Below are 22,150 nucleotides of genomic sequence, written 5' to 3'. Positions count from 1 at the left end.
AACCTTCACAGACACATTGCTTCTGCATCTGAAAACTGAAGGTGTTAAGGACTCTTCCATATTAGAAAGAGAACTATCTGCAGTATCTTTAATACTACTTTTTCCTCATCAATGACCAAAAAGAAGAAGAAAAATCATAGGTAAACTGGACTCTTTGACATTCTAAACATGTTACGTGAATGCACCGCAGCCACACAGTCAGTGCGCGTGCACGACTGTTTTAACCAATTGGGTGTGACGGGGCGGAGCGATTAAAGACATTTCTATTCTATTTTTTCTTTTTTTATGACCGCTTCTAAGGAGAAGGCCCATGTGTTTTACAGGATATGTAACGCACCTTGAGGTTGCTGACCTCCGCGTAACATATGTCTGCTCCAAAGCCACGGCACATAGCCACGAGGAGCAGTTTTTTAAAGGGGAAAGAGCTGAAGGGAACCTGCGGTGTGAGCGTGGGCTACGATGGAAAAAGTCAGTGAAGATACCAAGACGAACCCGGCTGCCACCGCGAACTTTTTGTCCAAGATATTTTTCTGGTAAGTTAATAAAACGTCCTGCGGGCTAACGTTGAAACTTGAAAACACGTATAAAGGATGTGGAGAAATGTATATGTTTTCTAAATGTTGTTTTTAAAGTAAGTGGAGCCATAAAACAGCTTAAACCGAAAGTTGCTGAAAACCAGAAGTCGGGTGCTTGGCTAAAACGCGGTTGACTGGTTTTCGTTACAGAATTTAAACTTTAGGCAAGTCTTTAATGTCAGAAGCATCCTGTATATATTTATTCAAAGCTTTATCGTTGAGTTATTTTGAATACCGCCGCTTCAAATGTCAATTGTTTACTGGCAATGGGATGTTTGTTTGTGTGGACGATCAAGCTGTTTTTTGCTGTTTTGTACACGATGGTTTCCTTTACCACTCACGTCAAGCTCACGGAGTTTGATTTCTCAATTCCCAGCAACTTATAACCTCGCGAACAGAAGCAGGACCTCCTGAGTAGAACGTAGCCGTTGTTAATACACCTGTGCTCTTTAATTTTTACAGGTAATTGGACGTGTTTACCTTGCACTAGCCCAGTGGCAACGCGCTGTTACTTCTCTTCCAAAGAATCTCCCTTGAGTTACACCAGGGGCGAGTCTAAGTTAAAACCTTTAGGGGGGCTCAGTTTCCAAGGATAATGCCATGCATATAATAAATTGGCTTTAATATTTATGTAAAATGGTGCAACCATTCAGTCCTTTTCACCTTTGGAAACCTAAATTCAATCTGATAAATATTAAAATGTTGCCTTCAAACTCAATCTATTTAGACATTTAAATATAGTACTGTCACAGTGGTAGTGACTGAGGCAAAGGCTCAGTCCTGCTGACCACTATTTTCCAAAGTTAAAGAACAGTTTGTAGAAAAGCAGATTAGAGGAGAAGCATCCACAGCTTTTTTAAGCTAAGTCTCTTAACCATATAAAGTCAGTCCACTGTGCTTTAGACAATTTCTTTTATTTGTTTTTAATGGGTGCTATGAAGACATTTAGGGACGCTTGAGCATCCCTTAAAAGAGTCTAAGCTTGTCAGAGTTGTGGTAATCTTTTTAAAAAAAGAAAAAAAAGTCCAACACAATCTACAGACTGACTGTGTAAATCATTAGTAAACACCTCCTATAGCCATTGGTAAACAGTGGTCCCAATTTTGGGCCCGATAGTTCTGCGGCGTCATGTGAGTGTCTGCTTTTTGGCATCTGCAAAAATGCGTGCAATTAGTTCCAGTTTGGGCCTGGCACGGCTTCAGTGAAAAACACTGTGTGTGCAAAGAGACATTTCTGCGTGCAAAATAAACTACACAGGAGTCAAGAGAGAAAAGGAAATCCATTAAAATGTGACTACAAAACACACAAAGAAATGAAATGGACACGAAGTGAGGTAAACAAGCAACAAAGACCTGCATTTTGGATCCTTGCTTTTATGTAAGTGCTGTTGGTTTTTTTTATTTGTTTGAATCTGTATATCTATTAATCCATCTGTGCCTCCAGCCCATCATGTTATGAAGTCCTGCTTTACCACACATTTCTCACGTCATTTTAAGGTTGTTTTTTTTCATTGCTGCAAGCATATTACATGTTTTTTTTGCACGGCTCTAACACCATGTAGAGTTGATGATCAGCTAAATTAAACCATAAACTACGGTCTCTCCTCTTTCTTTCGACATCTGCTTCCACTTCCCTCTGACTCTTGGATTTATTTTTCCCTCAGGTGGCTGAATCCTTTGTTCCGGGCGGGGTACAAACGTAGGCTGGAGGAAGATGATATGTACCAAGTGCTTGCAGAGGACCGGTCGGAGAAACTGGGACAGGACCTGCAGAGGTAGAGAAGCTTTACATCTATGTACTAAGACACTATCACATCTGGTGGCTTTGTTAGCTCATTCACATGCGTCTGACTGTGTTGGTGTTGAGTTTGAAGGCTTCTTTCTAACATGGATGAACTGAGGGGCTACACCAAGGTCCGGTATAAGGGATTGAAGCACCAGCCTTTCCAATTAGTAGGTGACCTACTCTACCACCTGAGATACAGCCACACCAGTATACCTAGGAGTTGGGTCATTTACCCATTTCTAAATGTTAAGTGATACCACTCACTACCCTCTCCTTCAAGGTATTTGTTATGGGAAATACTTATAACTGACAAATCACTTTTTGGGCTGGTTTTTTTGTTGTTGTTGTTGTTTTTTTTTTAACTATATAAATAATATTTTCTCTCTGTACTGTTTGAGAAGCTGTGGCTCAGGGGGTAAAGTAGGTTATCTGCTATTTTGAAGGTTGATGGTTCAATCCCCTCTGCACCCTGGACAAGATTTGAACCCCAAGTTGTCCCCTCACATCAGAGTGTTGAGTTTACATATGAAAGTTAGACAAAGTGCTCTACGCATAGAATAAAAGCGCTGTTTGAAGGAATGAGGGTTGCAGTAGGAAAATCGTCGAGTGATCAGCAAGAGTAGAAATGGACTTTATACATGTTTGTCACCTGTACTGTCTCCAATAGAGAATCTTGTAAGATATAACATTAAATGACAATTTTTATAACTTTTTTTTTAAATAGTGGTGGCATGAGGAAATATAGGGCAGCTGTTTTGGATCACACTTTACGGTGAGATGATCCATTCAGTTCTATGTTGCTCTGTGTTTAAGTCACCACATGACAGAAGTTTGGAGGAAATTACACTACACTAAATGTGTTTAACTATGATTTGTTACGGATTCAAATATTGGGGATGGATACAAGAGGAAAAACCAAAATAACAACACTGGTCCGGCCGGGTTGAGTCAAACGATGATTTTAATGATCACACGCGTGGGAGATGGACACCGTACGCAGACAGCATCAGATCTCAAAATGGTGGAGCATTGATCAAACTCTTATAGCCTCTAGTGGCCCCCACCTAATCATAAAAGCCTAAACATTCACATTCTTTCTCTCACACAGCGCCTAAGCTACGACCTTGGCTCCCTGTTTATCTGCTCCTGCTGAGATGGGGCAGAAAACCTCTCCAGTATGTTCTGTTCTCTTCTAATCAGACAAATAAGGCGATGACTTTCTGCGAACAGTATTTCTTATAACTCAGCAGTATAATGCATCATAAAACAATATCATTCATTCACAATAAATCAGCAGTCTAATGTAATGCAAATCAGTTTAAAAAATGCAATAGTTATCACCTTCTTCTAATTCAGGAGAATAATGCAAACTAAAACTACATAATAATTCACAATCTTTAATTAGGGGTCTAACATGGCATAAAATAATATTATAATCCCACACTCCCCCTGTTGAGCTCTTTAGAATAAAGAGCTCACCTACACCCTGTAATCCAGTGTGGCCGGGTTCATTTCTTCTTACCCCTGAGGCCCTTTGTCCCCCTGTTGGGTGAACCATACGTGAGATGACCTCTGTGTTTGCGCAGTTCAGATGCAAGAAAAACTATTATTACAACAACAATAGTAGGTACAGATGATACTCCCATCACTCCCCAGTTCTTCCACAGCTTTATTTCGGTGCTACCTTATACCCTTCAGACATACTCAGACTAGAACCTCTGTCCGAGGAGCTTTTAGCCTTTATTTTATTGCTGCAGCCACCAGTGTCTTCCAGTTGGGTGATCCTCTGCTCTTCTTTCTTCAACCTCAGGGGTTAGACAACCCTTCAGTCGTTACACAGATCAGGGGATTATTCTGCCCCGATGTCAAACAACGATCTGTGTATCCTCTGGTCACAACTGTGTCCCCCAGAAAAAGGAACAGGAACGTGTCCCCCTTTTGACCAAGAGCCTCTCGAACCTCGTTGGTCTGGTGTTCCTGGATTTCCGCCAACCCATTCATGGTTATTGCTGTGTTTATGGGATCCATCCTTTTGAGGTGACTAATCCGAGCCCAAACGCCATGACACTTGAACCCAGTTGGTGCCTTGGCAGTCACTGTGTCTGTCTCTGCTGCGAGGGATCCTCGTATCTCCGTGACCTCGTCTGGTGTCTGTTCCTTTCTCTGTAAGAGACAGAAAACCAAAACACCTCTCTCCCTAGCTCTAATAATCTAATGTTGTTATCTACTGATCTTCTGGTGATTCAGAATTGGTTTAGAATATTCAGAATGTCCCAGGGACATACGCCGAACCAAAAGACAGAGTGCCAACTCATTATAAGCACATTTGCAAGGTGTGTCTGAAAATTATTAAAACCACTCATTTTAACAAAAGACATCAAAAACAAATTAGCCATTTTAATTCTAACATTCGCCCCCCGTTTTCACAAAATTCATGTGTTTCCTTCCGCCTACCGTCCCACGGTTTCCTCTCCAGTGTGGTACTCAGCTTCTCATGAACACAGGCATTTTATCTTCTAAACGCTATTCAGTTCATTTTAATGATTAACGCTCAAACATGGAAATAATGATTTATGCTTCTCACTGATTCTCTAAAAAAGTCCGGAAACCTTTCGGGTCACTATTAGCTTAAGCTTTACCATACCTAAGTTATTAAAACACAAATCAAGTCATAAAAATGTTCATATAACCCTTGTTTGATGTTAAAACTCAACTCCCCCCCCCCCCCCCCCCCCCCCCCCCCCCCCCTTTTGACACATTCCCATGTGTCAAATCAACGGAGCTAGAAAATTAAAAGAAAAGGTTAGTGACCTCATATCTTAGAAAGTATCAGACTTTCTCCTATCCAGTGTTGTCGCTCCAGTCTCGTCATCCTGTGCCAGGGAATGAAATCAATTTAATTGACATGATAGATCTGTTCAACTCCTGGCTCCGCCCAGAGCCTGCGTCCACAGAATTGCCAAGAAACAAAACCTGTAATAATATGAATTTCACTTCAATATGAACTTGTTGACTACTTTTGACACAGCAAAGGAACATTCTCTCCTCCTCGAGGACAGGCACTGACTCCCACTTATCTCCTGGAGCCAACTGTCCCTTATGGAGACACAACATTGCAGCTACAAGGTTTTGCAGATTGTTAAGTTGATCTGTGTGTAATTCTCTGAATCAGGTATGTAATATTAAAGGAATGTTGTTTAATCAACTGCCACTACTTAAAACTTAACAAACGATATAACTGAATAAAAGATCACAAAGAAAAACATGATATCAGTGTTATGTAAGCGCATGCGGCCTTCTATGCTCGAAGTCACTCCAGTCCATAGATCAGCCAAACATCGCGTTGACTGTAGCTTTTAACCCTTATTAACTTGAGCACAACTCTATAATGAGCAACAAACTGCAATATAGTGGGGCAAAAAAGTATTTAGTCAGCCACCGATTGTGCAAGTTCCCCCACTTAAAATGATGACAGAGGTCAGTAATTTGCACCAGAGGTACACTTCAACTGTGAGAGACAGAATGTGAAAAAAAAAATCCATGAATCCACATGGTAGGATTTGTAAAGAATTTATTCGTAAATTAGGGTGGAAAATAAGTATTTGGTCACCTCAAACAAGGAAAATCTCTGGCTCTCACAGACCTGTAACGTCTTCTGTAAGAAGCTTTTCTGTCCCCCACTCGTTACCTGTATGAATGGCACCTGTTTGAACTCATCATCTGTATAAAAGACACCTGTCCACAGCCTCAAACAGTCAGACTCCAAACTCCGCCATGGCCAAGACCAAAGAGCTTTCGAAGGACACCAGGAAAAGTATTGTAGACCTGCACCAGACTGGGAAGAGTGAATCTACAATAGGCAAGCAGCTTGGTGTGAAAAAATCAACTGTGGGAGCAATCATCAGAAAATGGAAGACATACAAGACCACTGATAATCTCCCTCGATCTGGGGCTCCACGCAAGATCTCATCCCGTGGGGTCAAAATGATCATGAGAACGGTGAGCAAAGATCCCAGAACCACACGGGGGGACCTGGTGAATGACCTGCAGAGAGCTGGGACCAAAGTAACAAAGGTCACCATCAGTAACACACTACAACGGCAGGGAATCAAATCCCGCAGTGCCAGACGTGTTCCGCTGCTGAAGCCAGTGCATGTCCAGGCCCGTCTGAAGTTTGCCAGAGAGCACATGGATGATACAGCAGAGGATTGGGAGAATGTCATGTGGTCAGATGAAACCAAAGTAGAACTTTTTGGTATAAACTCAACTCGTCGTGTTTGGAGGAAGAAGAATACGGAGTTGCATCCCAAGAACACCACACCTACTGTGAAGCATGGGGGTGGAAACATCATGCTATGGGGCTGTTTTTCTGCCAAGGGGACAGGACGACTGATCCCTGTTAAGGACAGAATGAATGGGGCCATGTATCGTGAGATTTTGAGCCAAAACCTCCTTCCATCAGTGAGAACTTTGAAGATGAAACGAGGCTGGGTCTTCCAACATGACAATGATCCAAAACACACCGCCCGGGCAACAAAAGAGTGGCTCCGTAAGAAGCATTTGAAAGTCCTGGAGTGGCCTAGCCAGTCTCCAGACCTCAACCCCATAGAAAATCTGTGGCGGGAGTTGAAAGTCCGTGTTGCTCGGCGACAGCCCCAAAACATCACTGCTCTCGAGAAGATCTGCATGGAGGAATGGGCCAAAATACCAGCTACTGTGTGTGCAAACCTGGTAAAGACCTATAGTAAACGTTTGACCTCTGTTATTGCCAACAAAGGTTATGTTACAAAGTATTGAGTTGTATTTTTGTTATTGACCAAATACTTATTTTCCACCCTGATTTACGAATAAATTCTTTACAAATCCTACCATGTGGATTCATGGATTTTTTTTTTCACATTCTGTCTCTCACAGTTGAAGTGTACCTCTGGTGCAAATTACTGACCTCTGTCATCATTTTAGGTGGGGGAACTTGCACAATCGGTGGCTGACTAAATACTTTTTTGCCCCACTGTATGTATAAAGATGATCATGGTTACACCTGCAATGAAAGATCATATGATTATGCTGACACCTGTAAATAGAAGATTAACCTGAGGTTATAACAATCACTGTAATACAAATGTTAATGTAATGTCAATAGCTTCAAGAAATGATTAATGCAATGCTTGTTATATGATTCTGATGCAATAATAATGCTGATGCTGAAATAACAGTAAAACACCCCCTTTTTATCCCACTTCACACATAAATGTTTATAAATGCCTCTTTCAATTTTATTTCCCCCTGTTTTTCCCTCACTGACCACAGCTGGGGAATCTTTGTCTTGAATCAGCCATGAATCCGGCTCACCTGATTCATCACTGAGCCCCACCGTCACTGGCATCTGACAGGGTGGCGCTGCATATTCTTCCTTTAATGTCACTATTTTCCATCCATCCATCCATCCATTCCCTTCCGCTTATCCTTTTCAGGGTCGCGGGGGGCGCTGGAGCCTATCCCAGCTGTCATAGGGCGAGAGGCGGGGACAGGTCGCCAATCTGTCGCAGGGCGAACACATAGACATAGACAACCATTCGCACTCACATTCACTCGCACATTTACACCTAATGGCAATTTGGATTATCCAATTAACCTATCCCCACAAGCTGCATGCCCCCTGATGGGGGAATTGAACTCAGGACCTTCTTGCTGAGCGGCAACAGTGCTAACCACCGTGCCACCATGCTGCCGTCACTATTTTCAATCTGTTAATTAGAGTGCTTAAACATGAAGTAGACTACGTCCACAACAAGCCAATACAGCTGTAAATGTGGCCAATTATCAATCTATTACCAATCAATAACAAAAGATAGCTTTTATTTTATGCATGCTTTTAGTCAACCACTCACCCAGAGGATCTCCAATCCCAGAAAAATCCTTCTCCTCATTTAATGAGTCTGTCCTCCTTCCATGCCCTGGTAACTGGTTCATCCAGAGCTGTATCATCTTGAAATATACATACAACAAGCCAAACCACACGTTGGTCACACCAACCCTTTTCCGCCCTGAAGATGTCCAATGCCATCTTAGTCTGGACTGTCAAAGGTGACTTTAACGCTGACTGTTCCGACAATCCATTTTATAACATTTCCTGGTCAGATTAGCCAATCTCTGCACCAGGGTTTTAATAGTTTTGCAATTTTCATTAGTTTGTATTTTTATTTAGTTTTGACTTCAGATTTTCAACTTTATATCAGTTTTAATTAGTTTTTACCAATTGTTTGCTAGTTTAGTCTAGTTTTTATCTTTTTGAAAATCCTTAGTTTCGGTTTAGTTTTGATTAGTTTCAGTTATAGTTTTAGTTGTGTCTGCAATAATTAAGTGTAACAAAATCCCAGTTTCATCATATAAGTCATGCTCTTCTGCTTATCCTCAGGTATTGAGACTATTAACTCTTGCAGCACCACGTGTTCGTAATTTTGGTTCAAGTGAATTGATAAACTTTTTGAAGGCAATTGACTCACACAGTTATGTAGATATCCCAGTCCTGTTGTCTCGGGATGCATCACGCTGCCTTGCATGGGATTAGCTTCTGTTCTCTGGGGATGAGGTTTGAGTGGGGGGAGCTCTTTGAGGAGGGGGAGTGTGCTCCCTTACCTTCTCAAGGTAAGCTAGGTTAGCCTTCTTGTGTGAGCTTTTCAAGTGCACTTTAAGGTTTGTGGGATTTTTTTTCCCTTTAGAAATAATAATTTGTCTCTTTCCACTACAAGATACTTGCTTTATCCAAAACACAGTCATATTCAAAGTAATCCCAAATTGGACTCTAGCGCTTTCTCCCGACTTTTCCTGACATGATTCTGCACGTGGACGGAGCAGCAACACAGACGACTCGACTAACGTACTGCCACCTGCTGGCATAATGAGACACAGCAAGACAAAAATCTGGAAACTAAACTTCATTTTCTCCCTTGACTATTGTATGACATGCACACATCAATAAAAACTAAACACATTTTTGCCATAAATTCAGTTAATTTTAGTTAGTTTTGTGAACACTCATTACAGTCTTAGTTAGTTTTCCTTTTTTTAATTTTTTTTTTATTTCCGTTAACGAAAATGTTTTTTTCACTTCTAGTTTTCGTTATTTCATTAACGATAATAACCTTGCTCTGCACACTGGAATAAACATAATCAACATGATCAACATTTTACTGCGTGTTATTTCACCATCTTATCGATTCCAACTCTCCCTCCGCATGTGGTTTGGCACATTATATTTATCCAGAACTCCACTCTGTCTCTAAATGTTTGAAGAATTTTTCATGTTTGGGGTCAAATTTTGAGAATTTGACCATAAATGAAAGTTATGGTGTTATCACCCCCTTCGGGGCTTACCTTTCCCAGTTTTGATGATATTCCTCCCTATTCTTTGCAAGTACCCCCTGTTGGTGACGAGAAACTGTTGGTGTGGTCAAGTGGGTGCTGTAAAAACAAAAGCTCAGGACAGAACAGTTATCAGTCATGTACTTCATACAAAATTAGCATATATTGAATTTCATATTGATCCTCTGAGTGTAATGATACATTTTAATTTTAATTTCTCAAAGCTAAACACAATAATTTTTCTTTATTTTGCTCTTGTTCTTGTGCAGCACCACCTCTCAGCACATGCCCCTGTCCGTTCTATCCTACTTTTAAATTGCTGACTATTTCAAGAAAGCACCTAAAAGACGGGGACCAGTGTTTATTATTACATATCTCCATTTTGAATGTGACGAGCCTATCATTCCCCTGTTATTCATAGACCTCAATAGAGGGTTTTTTGGCTTTTTTTTTTTTTTTTTTACCTCTATAAAAGTTAATTGACTCTTTACAGTGGCCCGCTATGGTTAATAATAACATGTTCAGTCATGAGTGAAATCAAACCTTTTCTTCACTTTAGCATTTAACATTCCCAACAATATAATGTGATACATTAATCGAAACACAGCTACTAAAACACAATTTTCTTAATGCAAACATCAGTAACTCAAAATTAGCAACCAAAGGGTTAAGTCTGCAGTTCACACTCATGTGAAGCTACAGCCTCCCCCTTTAGTCTCTGTCATCCTTCTGTTCTTGCAAAAACAAAAACAAAGCAAGACAAAATATCCACCCTTCTTTTACAGGCTGGGTGAATTGTTGTGGACATTTACTAATCCTAAAGTCGGCACCGTTTTTGTCTCAGTATCAAGTCAGTTAAAACTTTTAGTCGTCAGTCCATCACAGTCCAGTTACATGCATACATCCACACACATTCATACCAGAAGTTGCTGATAATGGAGTCTCACGCGCAACCTATTCGACCCTCCATCACCAGCAAGATGACGTCATCATTTTAAAGGAAAACAGTTCCTTGTTTTTGGACTGGATTGACTCGCTGCAATCCTTTCAGGCTCAGGACTTCTCATGTGATCAGTGTCCCATATAAGTGAATTTCTCCCAAGCCCATTATAATCATGGAGAAAAATACTTTGCGACTGTTTCCAGTAAGAATATTTTATAGCGCTTTAAAGTTCAATCTCTCAGGCCTGGATTAAAGAGCTGATTTGTTTAAATCAGGAACTCACAAAATACCAAAATATCACCACCGGTGGATCACACCTCTCAGATGTTCTAATTTCAGTGCACTGTAACAAAAGCAAAAACAAACGTAACCAATAAAATACCCATATAATAACAAATACTGGGGCCCATTGCAAACATGTCCAAGCATAAAACCATTTTTCTCTCTCTTAGAGAAAGAAAACAATCCAAACCTCACTGATAAAATCAACCTAGTGTCAAGAAAAACCCAGAAATCAACCAAAACTTCACCAGAAAGTTTTCCTCGCTCCCGGGACAATATTGCGTAGGAATACAGGTACCGTAACTCCGTTTTGCACTGGGAAAAAAAACATGTTGGATTTACTTGATTCAATAGTGGACACTGGTTGCACACAAATGTTTTGCTTTGGCAGAAACTTAAACAACTGAGTTAAATCAACACAACCTTTTCATATTCAGTAAACCTGTGCATTTTGTGTTCATAAAACACGATTGAAACATGTTCAGATGGAGTAAGTTGAGCTCCTGGAATATTTTAATCCTTCAATTCTGTCAGTTTATTTCAACACTATTCAATAACTTTTATCCAAATACTACTTGGTCACTTAAATACTACATGTTGTCTTCAGATTGCATGCGGTTCAACAAAGTCTAGATCCTGGTTGCCATAAAAATTGAATGGATCTACAACAACTACCATCCTCCTATCTTTATCCTGGTTGCAGCAGGGCCGGGAAATAACCCTGAAGTGACACGTTACCAGGCAGGGTACACCCCGGACAGCCGACCAGTCTATCAGATAGAAACAAACAGCCATTTACCCTTACATTCATGGATAATTTAGAATCATCAATTAACCTAGCTCTAATAACTGCATAAATTTTTCTCTCACACTGGAAACCAGAATTTCGTACAGATCTTTAAAGCCTGAGGCAATTGTGTTAAATACACGCGAGATGCTTACGTAAATCCAAGGGCTGGCCCCTTTTTTTTTTTTTCCAGTGTGTTCCTCCTTCAATTAAATCTCAATCACAAAAATGTGGCGCTCCGAAATATAACTCACACCGTTAATTCATCATTTTCACTCTGTACCACTGCTCCTTATCAGGCTGTGTGAAGCACAGTAAACAATTCAGTGGAGGCCTTAAGCCATAAACAGACATCACGCACAGACATTGTTTTCATAACCAAACCGCCTTACGGTGTGTTCACACCGAACGCGATGGACGCGAATAGAGCGTCAGGTTTACATGTAAAGTCAATGGAAAGGCGCGATGACGCGCGATTGCGGGTCCCGCGAAAATTCGGAAGCAGATTTGCGTCGCGAAAACGCGAAAACGCGTGAAACGCGCGTCAGTGCAGCGCGTCTGGCGCGTTTGACGCGCGAATAAAACCACGCGCGTGAGTTTTTGTGTTGCACTTTGTGCATACGCGCGTTTCGCGTCTACCGCTCGAGTTGGAAAAATCTGAACTCCAGCGTCAAATCGCGCCGCGACAACCAATCAGGAGCCTGGTGACGTGGCTGTTACCTAGGTCAAAGGGGCAGATCCAGCCAAAGCCTTTCATACTTCAATGGAGGGGAAGGCTAATCAATGCGGTAGCAAACAACTCGGAGCTGTACAACACCAGCTGCTTTCAGTACCGAGACAGGAATAAAAAGGACCGAGCTTGGAGGAAGATATGTGAAGAGATCGGGCAACCTGGTAAGTTCATTCATTTCTCTTTTGAAAGTTTTCACTGACCCGGGGAAGCCGCACAAAAGCTAGCAAGCCACCGCTATTTTCCCACTGACGTACAAATACCGTTCTGCTTTTATGCATGTTATCATTTAGGAATATATTTTATTGTTTATTAATAAACAGCACACAGTGGTCCCGCTGTTCATCCGTCACTGCTTTGCTTTTTCGCTGATTTTTTATTGCACAGTACAGCATTGCATTCTGCAGCCTGATTGACAAATCTCCTGCGCTTGCCAAATTTATCACGTTTGGTTTTGATAACCATCGCGTCCAATAGAAAAAACAGCACAAAAACACCCATAACTATGAGCCTCATTCGGAAATAGACACCTGCACCGTGAGGGAAAAAGGCGCACGAAAGTGGCGGGCAGATGAAGACAAACCGCGGCATAATAATACTTTTACGTTTTGCAATCTACAAAGGTTTGCACTTTGAGAATCAATTGTGAGAACTGTGACCAGGGGCTAGTTATTCTGAGAACCCCTGCAATAAATGAGGGACCACTGTCTACTCTACGATTATTATATCCAACCTGTTAACATTTAATACTGTATTGATAGAACCAACTGATTCTGCAGCAGAGCATCCCCAGTCCCTGAGCTCCTGCTGCTGCACCCACAGATATGTACAGCAAGCACTGATACCTTTTTAGTCGGTGGGATTCCCTTGTGATCACCTTTACTAAATATCTACAACCAATCTGATTATATCCTGTTATTGTTTTTTTTTTTTTTCAATGTTGAAATTAAAATCTAGTAGCAGCCTTCTCATTTCTTTGTGTTTTGTGCTGTTTTACAGGCCCACAGAGGAGGACGGCTCCGAGGCAGATGAGGGACGGGTCCCAGGACGGTCCATCGGCGGTGGAGCTGGCCATCCTGGAGTCCCTGAAGAGGCCACACCAGTCTCCAATGGAGCATTTCCTCCTCAGCCTTGTTCCTGCTCTGGAGAGCAGCTGGTCCTTTTTATTCCTGTCTCTCTGTAAATTCTTATATTTTATATATTTATGTTTAATGTTTTTCTGTTTGAGACTTATAATATTATTTTAAATAAATGTTTATAATGACTAATGTCTCAGTTCTACTACACAGCAAATGTTGGCACACGACTTGACACATGTAGACTTTATTTCATATTATACTAATGACAAAATATACTGATACAGTGGGATGCAGAAGTTTGGGCAACCTTGTTAATAGACATTATTTTCCTGTATAAATCGTTGGTTGTTACAATAAAAAATGTCAGTTAAATATATCATACAGGAGACTCACACAGTGATATTTGAGAAGTGAAAAGAAGTTTACTGGATTTACAGAAAGTGTGCAATAATTGTTTAAACAAAATCAAGCAGGTGCATCAATTTGGGCACCACAAAAAAGAAATGAAATGAATATTTAGTGTATATCAATGTGTGTGTCTCCTATATGATATATGGGGTGCCCTTGTCTGGATGTGCTTCCCATCCAGAGCTGCACAGCACAGAGGAAAGTTCCAGCGCTCCTGGAATCCCTCTGTGATGGAGCGCCAGTCTCCAGGTGAAGGCACAGCCATGAAGTCGTCCACTAGACAGTCCCAGATGGACGTCGCTGCCTGGGGGGTGATCTGGCTCACCGTGGACACACCGACTCTGAAACTGAACGCGATGGTCCTGAAGGAGTCCCCGGTGACAAGGAACCTGGACAAAATTGTTCAAAATTAGTATTATGTGTGCTGCAGTTACAAAATACATTATTCAAATTCCAAAATACTTTTGTGATGTCAGATTTAAATCACAAAACATGAATCTTACATAAAACCTTTTGTAATTATAAGGATAATTACAAAATGTATATTAGATAATATCTAAAACAGTTGTGTTTTGTTTTAACTTTAACATATCATAATTTGATTAGTAGCAACTTTCACAACTACAGTGAGCCAATCACTCATAATTCCTAAACATGTCAATCAGGTAGGAATGAAGTAAAACATTAATAGAAATAAAGAGTTGTGTGTTGACATGTAGCCCTTTCCTTGCTTAAATCATTAATATTTTTGAAAAATTAATCTGTGATAAGACAGCTTATCAAGATAGAACCATGTAACTAGAGATGAACCAAACTGTTCACAGTTTTATCTAACTCTGTTTTAATAAAGGCTGTGACCCCTGCTATAGAGTCTGACAGCTGCAGGGATTATATACAAATATTCAACTATCCCAGAATTAAACCAGGTCTAAATAAAAAGGAGTGAGTATCACTACAAAGGTTAACTCAGTGGTCCTAATGCTACAGTTTGATATCAGCAAACACCGAGCGCATACATTGATGTGACACCACAGCCATGCTATCATTCAAACACTGATAACAGCATAAATCGAATTAAATCGGGACTTGATGAGACCTTCTGAGTATCACTAGAAATATTATAAAGAGTCGTCTCTGTACCACAGTTTGCTTTCAGTAAACACCGACAGCATTCACTGTTAGCATAGCACATCCATGTTAGCAGTGTATAACTGGATGGATTAGCATATTAGCACAGATATCAATAAAGGACTACCGTATTAAATAGTTTTACTAACCTCAGGCAGACGGACAGGCGCTCTGCAGGTGGGATTGAGCGTCTGTAGTTGGTGTCTAGGCGGGCAATGCTGGGACCGACGAGGGAAAGCAGGTCCTCAAACTGGCCGACGGTGATAGCGCTGGAATCGGCCGTCATCCAGGCGCAGCTCCTGGAGCAAGTGGTGAAACTCACCAAACTGCTCATGCCTCTGGAGGACCTGATGGACCCAGGTATGGCGAGAACGTCTTTTACGCTGCTGCTCTGCTCTCCACAGTACATAGAGAAGGGAGACTCTCTCTTCAAGCGCTAGCTCGATAGCTGCCATCTTGCAAAACCAGGTCTGGCACAACTCCCTCCCACATTCCTCCCACATTTCCGGTTCACGCGCGTCAAAATATCATATTTTGACGCGCGATGGATTTTTCTTGGACACGCGTTGAGACGCGAATGTACACGCGTCAAATTAGGGGCGTTTGGGGCGTTTTATTCGCGTCCATCGCGTTCGGTGTGAACACACCATTAGACCTTGTCCCCTAAATCTACACAAGTGCCCTCTGGGTGACATGAAATGCATTTAACCAATAAACAATCAATGGCTTCTTGTTGTTGTAACAGATTCTGTATTTGGATGTTTGTGTGCAGCATTTTGCGTGTCAGCATAAGCGTTTGTTAGTAAAGCATTCTTCATCGCATCAGCGTGTGTGTGTATCACTCTTCATTGCACAAGCGTGTGCATGTGTGTGTGTGTGTGTGTGTGTGTGTGTGTGTGTGTGTGTGTGTGGATCACTTCTCAGTGAATTGAATCAGCATTTCGATTTGTGTGCGTGTGTGTGTGTGTGTCATTTCTCACTCAATCAACGAGTGCATATGTGTTCATATGTGTGTTTCTCTTCATTCTGAGTCAGTGCATGTAGATGTGTGTGTTTGTGTTCATCACTTTCCTGTTCTGGTGTTCTGGGTAAACCACGGCCTGAGGCGTGCCCTGGGGTCCATACTGGTTCTGGCCCCAATTGAGGCAGTGCTTTTCTCCAGTGTCCTGCATCTTCTCCTTGTTCCGCTCCTCCTTAACTTGACCCTTTTGCTTCTGTAGCTCCTTCAGGGCTTGCTCCTGCTGTTGGAGCTTCTGGTCAGGTTTGGCGACCTCCTGCTCCAGCAAGCTCCGGCCTGATTTCAAGTCCTGTGTCTGGGACTCCAAGCCTGACTGATGGGTTCGATTATCAGCCAGCTCCTCCTGAGCCATGCTCAGTTTCTGCTCTGATGCCTTGAGCTCTTACTGGGGGCAGAAACCTCAGAGTCTTTTCCGTACACGTCAGATTGAAGTCCATTGATGTTTTCCTTGCTTTGCTCCACGGCCTTCTGCAGCTCTGCTGTTCGGCTCTTCTCAGAGGTCAGCTCCTGGCCGGGCCCCGACACCTGTGCCTTCAGCTTATTTTCTCCTGGTGCCTTTGTCCATTCTGAGGTGCCTCCTGACCTCAGTTACTCCTCCCGTCTCTGGCATGCCGTTTTTGCTGCCCGATCATCCATGTTGGTCCGTCACTGTCCTGCACAGTTTTAATGCAGAGTTGTTAAGGTCAGCATTCTTTTGCTCGGCCTCACTTCTCAACCGGGCTTAATGGGCGTCTCGTCACAGCTCTGTCAGCTGAAGCTGTCTGGAAATCTCCCCCGTATAGTGAAACGGGCCTTGGATTTGACGCTCTCCGTCTCTGCTGCATGAGATCGTTTTCCTGCAGCAGTGTTGACATTTTCAGGTTGTTGTTGTGGATCCAGCTGCTGTAGCATTTGGTCAGGGTCACATCAAAGATGGTAGAGGAGTGAGCAAAGATGGTAGAGGGGAGAGCAGGAGTCCAGGTCAGCCTCGGCTTTCCGGGCCGACAAAGCAGCCTGTAATCAAGCATAAAGAGAAAAAACAAAACAAAAACAGACGAACAGGAAAATGATGTTGTGTTGGCTGTGTTATTCAGAGAGGGGAGAAACAACGGGGCCACACAATAAATTGTGTGTCAAAGATTTAGATGTTGGATTGGTGTTTGCTATGGGTGAGGTTGGACCAGCCTTAATCAGTGTCTGAAACATCAGCCTTGTTGGAATCAAAGTTGAAATAGTTGTTTCTTGTATTTGCTTTGTGATACTTAGAATTAATGTCTAATAGAAAAATTATTTAACCCTTATGTAGTACCATAGTGCTGATTGTCCACAAAGATGAAGCAGGCACAAAACTGCTAGACACACTCTTTATTATCAAGTAGGTGTGTACATGATAGTGGGGAAAACGCGGCTCTGGAGCTGCACAGAGTATAAAGGAGGTGAGATTTTGTTTATTCAGCATCAATGCTGGTGTTGATTCCTGTTCATGCTGTGGGGTTCCTTTTGCAAAAGTTTGTTCAGTAAATCTCAAGACAGTTTGACAGTCTCAGTGTTCAGTTTATTTTTCCACCACATGTTAGTCCAAGTTTACACGGCACAATGGTTAGCACTGTTGTCTCACAGCAAGAGTGTCCCGTGTTTGAATCCACAGGCCAGTTGCACCCTTTCTGTATAGTTTGCAGGCTCTCCCCTGTGGCTTCCTCTCACTGTTATGTGACGGCTGTGTGCAGGCAGGAGAAGGACCCAAAGTGCAGACTCTGGAGACAGAAAGTAACTAAAAACAGCTTTAATGCTGAACTCAAAAGGGTAACAAACACTAAGAATACAAAATACACCTACGCAGACAAAACACACAGCAAGATAAAGGTAGATCACAACAATGACAAACTGAAACACAGGGCTTAAATACATAGAGGGAGCAATCAGGGAATGGACAACAGGAGGGAAACACGGCTGGGGCAAATCAGAACTGACAAGACAAGGAAGCGTAAACTGAACACACTGAGATAAGACGGAGACCTTCAAAGTAAAACAGGAAACACATAACACAGACTGAACAAAGACACAGACTCACATGCAGGCACTGCAACAGAGGGAACAGAGACGTGGGACCAGGGCAGACACAGACACTGACTGGACACGGGGATATAGTGGACAGGGGAGACAGCAACTAAGGATTACACAGAGACAAACCATAAGACATGACTCTAACAAAAACCCAAAGACTAGAAATTATAAACAATATAATAAACTCAAAAACCCTGGGTCAACGACCCAGGCATCCTAACACTCACAGTTGTTACTGGTTACTGTGTTTGTGAATGTGAGCGTGAACAGTCGTGTCTCTAAGCCCTGCAACAGACTGTCAACCTGTTCACTCTGACTTTTAGCCATAGTGCCGAATTTGATGGATGGATGTAAAACCAAACTCTTTTTTTTTTTTTTTTTCCCCCCCCTCGTGGCATTTTCACGAGCACTATCATTTTAAGCCATCTATATACTATTTAGTTGTGACTTTCACATTGTGTTGCTGCCATGTTTTAACAAAACAAGATTTAACGTGTTTAGGTTACTTCTGTATATGCTGAAAGCCAACAATCCAGAAAGAAATTTCCATGTAAAGCAGTTTTGTGTATTTTCTGCTTCATCTTTGTGGTTTTTATTTTGTGACCTCTGGGAAATCGTAAATAATGGTGATTCAGAATTCAACCCTGTCAAGTGAAATATTTCCTACATGATCAGGAGCCCTTGTGATGTTTAACAGTGAAGGACTAAAAGTACAGTAGATGAGTAATACTATAAATTAGACCTTTCTTATTTATCTTATGAAGCTAGAAAAGCTGTGCCTTGTGATTATCAGTCAGTAAAACTGAGCTTCACCAACTATAAATTCCAAGTGAACTGATTGTAGAAAGGCTGTGATGGTGTCTTTCAAGTGAAATTTCTTGTAATGTAGGATCTGTATTTCTTGTACTGTCCTCTGAGCAGGTTGTTCAGTAATATTATTGCAGTTTGCTATCTGCTGTCTAATTTCAAGTGGGACTTGAAACGATCAATATCTGAGTAGGAAATCCTGTGTTTAGGACATCAAAGACTGTTAGTCCAGAGTCAAGATTTGCTGCTTTCTGTCTGCAGTCTTGAAATGTGCAGAGACAAAATAAAGACTATAAACTTCCCTGAGAAAGGGAAAGAGAGCTGTGAGTTTTTATTCAGGGATGTAGATATAATTTGTATAATTTCAACAGTTTTCTTTATTTTTGCTGATCTATGGATGAACAGTCTGGTTTCATCCGGCTCGATATAAGTGCTGTTGGATCACAACAGACTTGGCGAGTGGACAAAAGACTGAACTTTCCAACTAACAATCAAAAGCCTTGTGGTGCACTCTAACATCCACCTTTATGACTGCAACGGCATGGCTCGCTGATGTATTAAGTGCTTAAAGACTTCTTTAATCAAGTGTTTTAATAAATGGAGCCTATAAAAGCTGAAATTGTGTCTTGTTTAAGGGTGTCATTGTTGATAAGTTGGAACCGCATATTCCCATAAGCTGTAGTAAGGAATGCTGCAAAGCAACCATAAAAAGCCTTAAGAGGAACGTTAAACACCTATAGGTTTGTTCTTGTAAAGACTTTGGAATTTAAATGATCCAAACAATTGTTGGACCTTTGGCTTTGGTGTAAACATTAGATATTGTTCAGGTCCATTTTCCTTGTTTTACCCTTTTTGCACCTGTTCAGTGTTTAAGGTGAATTAACCTCTTGATTGGATTTTATGATGACATGATACTGGTCATTCACACTTCTGGCTCTGCTGGCAACCAACACGTAGTAGCTGTGTCCAAACCTCGTTTTGACTGGATAAAAACTGCCAGAGTAAAACTGTTTTCACGTAAATATTATTTGTGCTAGTCACACCAAAACAATATGAAAGTTTGTAGGTTAAAGAAAAACTAATGTCTGAGACTGATGTTTGAATTTTAACAGGAGGCGATGTAAGGTAAAGCCTATAAAACATCCACAGCAAACTCGTAGAAATGGCTTAATTATTAACCTGTTTTGTATCTTACCACAGCAGTACAGTCAAGTGACAGGGAGACCTCATTATGTCATCTTTAATTGCTCCAGGATTTATAAGACAAAAGTGGAAAACAACATGAATATGATGTTTCCATGACAGAATCTGGGATCATGAGGTCCAGAGGGCTACCAAAGAGCTGCGGAAGCCTCGACTCACCGGTGTCATTGTTAAGTGTTACTGGAAAGCATATGCAGTCCTGGGGATCTTTACACTAATTGAGGTCAGTGGTGTGTTCATTACAATTAAAAATGAAAAGAACTAAACTTAAAGCAGTGGAGATGTTGATCAGAATCATTAATCAATGCTGTGTTTACTGTGTATTGACAGTCACTGTTCTTCATCTGTTCTTCATTTCAGGAGATCATTAAAGTCATCCAGCCAATCTTATTGGGGAAGATTATTGAATACTTTGAGAGTTATGACCCAAATAACACAAGAGCTTTTCATGAGACCTTGGGCTTTGCAGCTGGATTGTCTCTCTGCACCATTGGCCTGGCATTGATGCATCACCTCTACTTTTACTATGTGCAGAGGATAGGCATGAAAATCAGAGTGGCCATGTGTCACATGATTTATAAGAAGGTGAGCAGGAGTCCATGACCTTGATAAAGGAAAAACCCTTTCTTTTCTAGTTGTTACTGAACTCTATTTAGATTGCATGCGAGGACTGCTAAAGGCCGTACCTGCATTCTTGTGCTTGTATCACCTTGCCAAGTTCTGTCATGTAATACTTTAAGAACTCTGTGGATAGATGTGTGTTTGAGGTGGAGGAATGTTGCTTCACGGATAATCTTTGTTTAAGGCTCTGCATCTGAGCAGTTCAGCCATGGGGAAGACCACCACAGGCCAGATCGTCAACCTGCTCTCCAATGATGTCAACAAGTTTGATGAAGTATGTGAAATTTACATTTTTTAGCAAATAAAAAGCAAAGACTTGAGACTAGTTGCTAAGTAATAATATTTGCTTTAACCCTTGGATGCAACAATATTTTAACTATAGCTAAACCTCATTTCCAGTGGCACCTTCTAGCACTTAAGCTTCATTTAACTACAGAGACATGTAAGCAGAATGCAACTTTACTGCTATGCAACTACTAATTTTAAAGATGCAGTTGTATTGAATTTATTTTGGATTTTCTTTAATCCACTCAGGGTTAAATGCATGCATAAAGACTCAAACATACACACCCACTAATTCATCTTTTTTATGTGTGTCACATCAGACTGTTCTGATTCTACTCACTCAGACAAACTCTGGCAAATCTCTCCTAGCGTGAGGTTCAGGCTTAATTACACTCTTGGTACCAAATCCAGTTTCCCTCATTGGAATGTTGAGTTTCCTTTTAATCAGTGTGGGCAGAGACTGCTGTGAAAATGCCAGCTTCTTGGGGGTATTTTGTTCCTTGGTAGCTGGATGTTAATTACACCATGTCATGCTTTCACTGATCTTCATAAAGTCTTTTGAAAGTAGCCATTCCTAAATGGCGGAATTCCCATGCTTCCTTAAAAGATGTATTGCTGTTAAAGTAATATTGCAACTTATTCCAGATATTTTGCTCTGAATAGGTGACGATCTTTCTGCACTTCCTGTGGGTGGGACCGCTCCAGGCAGCTGCAGTCGTTGGGCTGCTGTGGAACGAGATCGGTCCTTCATGCTTGGGAGGCATAGGGGTCCTCTTGATTCTGATGCCTGTCCAAAGCATGTTCGGAAGACTTTTCTCCAAATTCAGGTAAACCCACAAATGCTCATTCAGTCTTAGATCCCTGAAACTGAGCTGAACTCTGATTTAGCATAACAGAAATGTGTATCTTTGTGGAACTGTAGCAAGGAACTATTGTTTTAGTCTAAAACTCCTATGATTGGTCTGATTTTATTTCAGTATTTTTGGCTAAATTCCCCCCAAAAGAAAAAGGTCTTTTACAGACTTGGTGACGAAAAACATTTTAAGGAATAATTCTGATGGAACTGATGAACATTGATGTTGCATGTTAGA

General features: G+C 41.4%; 1 protein-coding gene across 1 annotated transcript in view; it reads left to right on the top strand.

The window, feature by feature from the left end:
• The first annotated feature begins 272 nt into the window (after window positions 1-272).
• Window positions 273-22,150, top strand: part of abcc4 (ATP binding cassette subfamily C member 4 (PEL blood group)) — a 53,372-nt gene continuing 31,494 nt past the window's right edge. Inside the window, exons 1-6 of the mRNA XM_080877149.1 lie at window positions 273-533; window positions 2,239-2,349; window positions 20,256-20,376; window positions 20,514-20,738; window positions 20,959-21,048; window positions 21,723-21,886. Coding sequence (XP_080733275.1) covers window positions 460-533; window positions 2,239-2,349; window positions 20,256-20,376; window positions 20,514-20,738; window positions 20,959-21,048; window positions 21,723-21,886 — 785 coding nt within the window. The 5' untranslated portion in view covers window positions 273-459. The remainder of the gene's footprint in view (window positions 534-2,238; window positions 2,350-20,255; window positions 20,377-20,513; window positions 20,739-20,958; window positions 21,049-21,722; window positions 21,887-22,150) is intronic.

Source organism: Rhamphochromis sp. 'chilingali' (assembly GCF_963969265.1).
Source record: "Rhamphochromis sp. 'chilingali' genome assembly, chromosome: 3".
NCBI classification, from domain to species: Eukaryota; Metazoa; Chordata; class Actinopteri; order Cichliformes; family Cichlidae; genus Rhamphochromis; species Rhamphochromis sp. 'chilingali'.
Note: the sequence above shows the minus strand (reverse complement) of the source record. Positions and strands in the feature narration are given on the sequence as shown.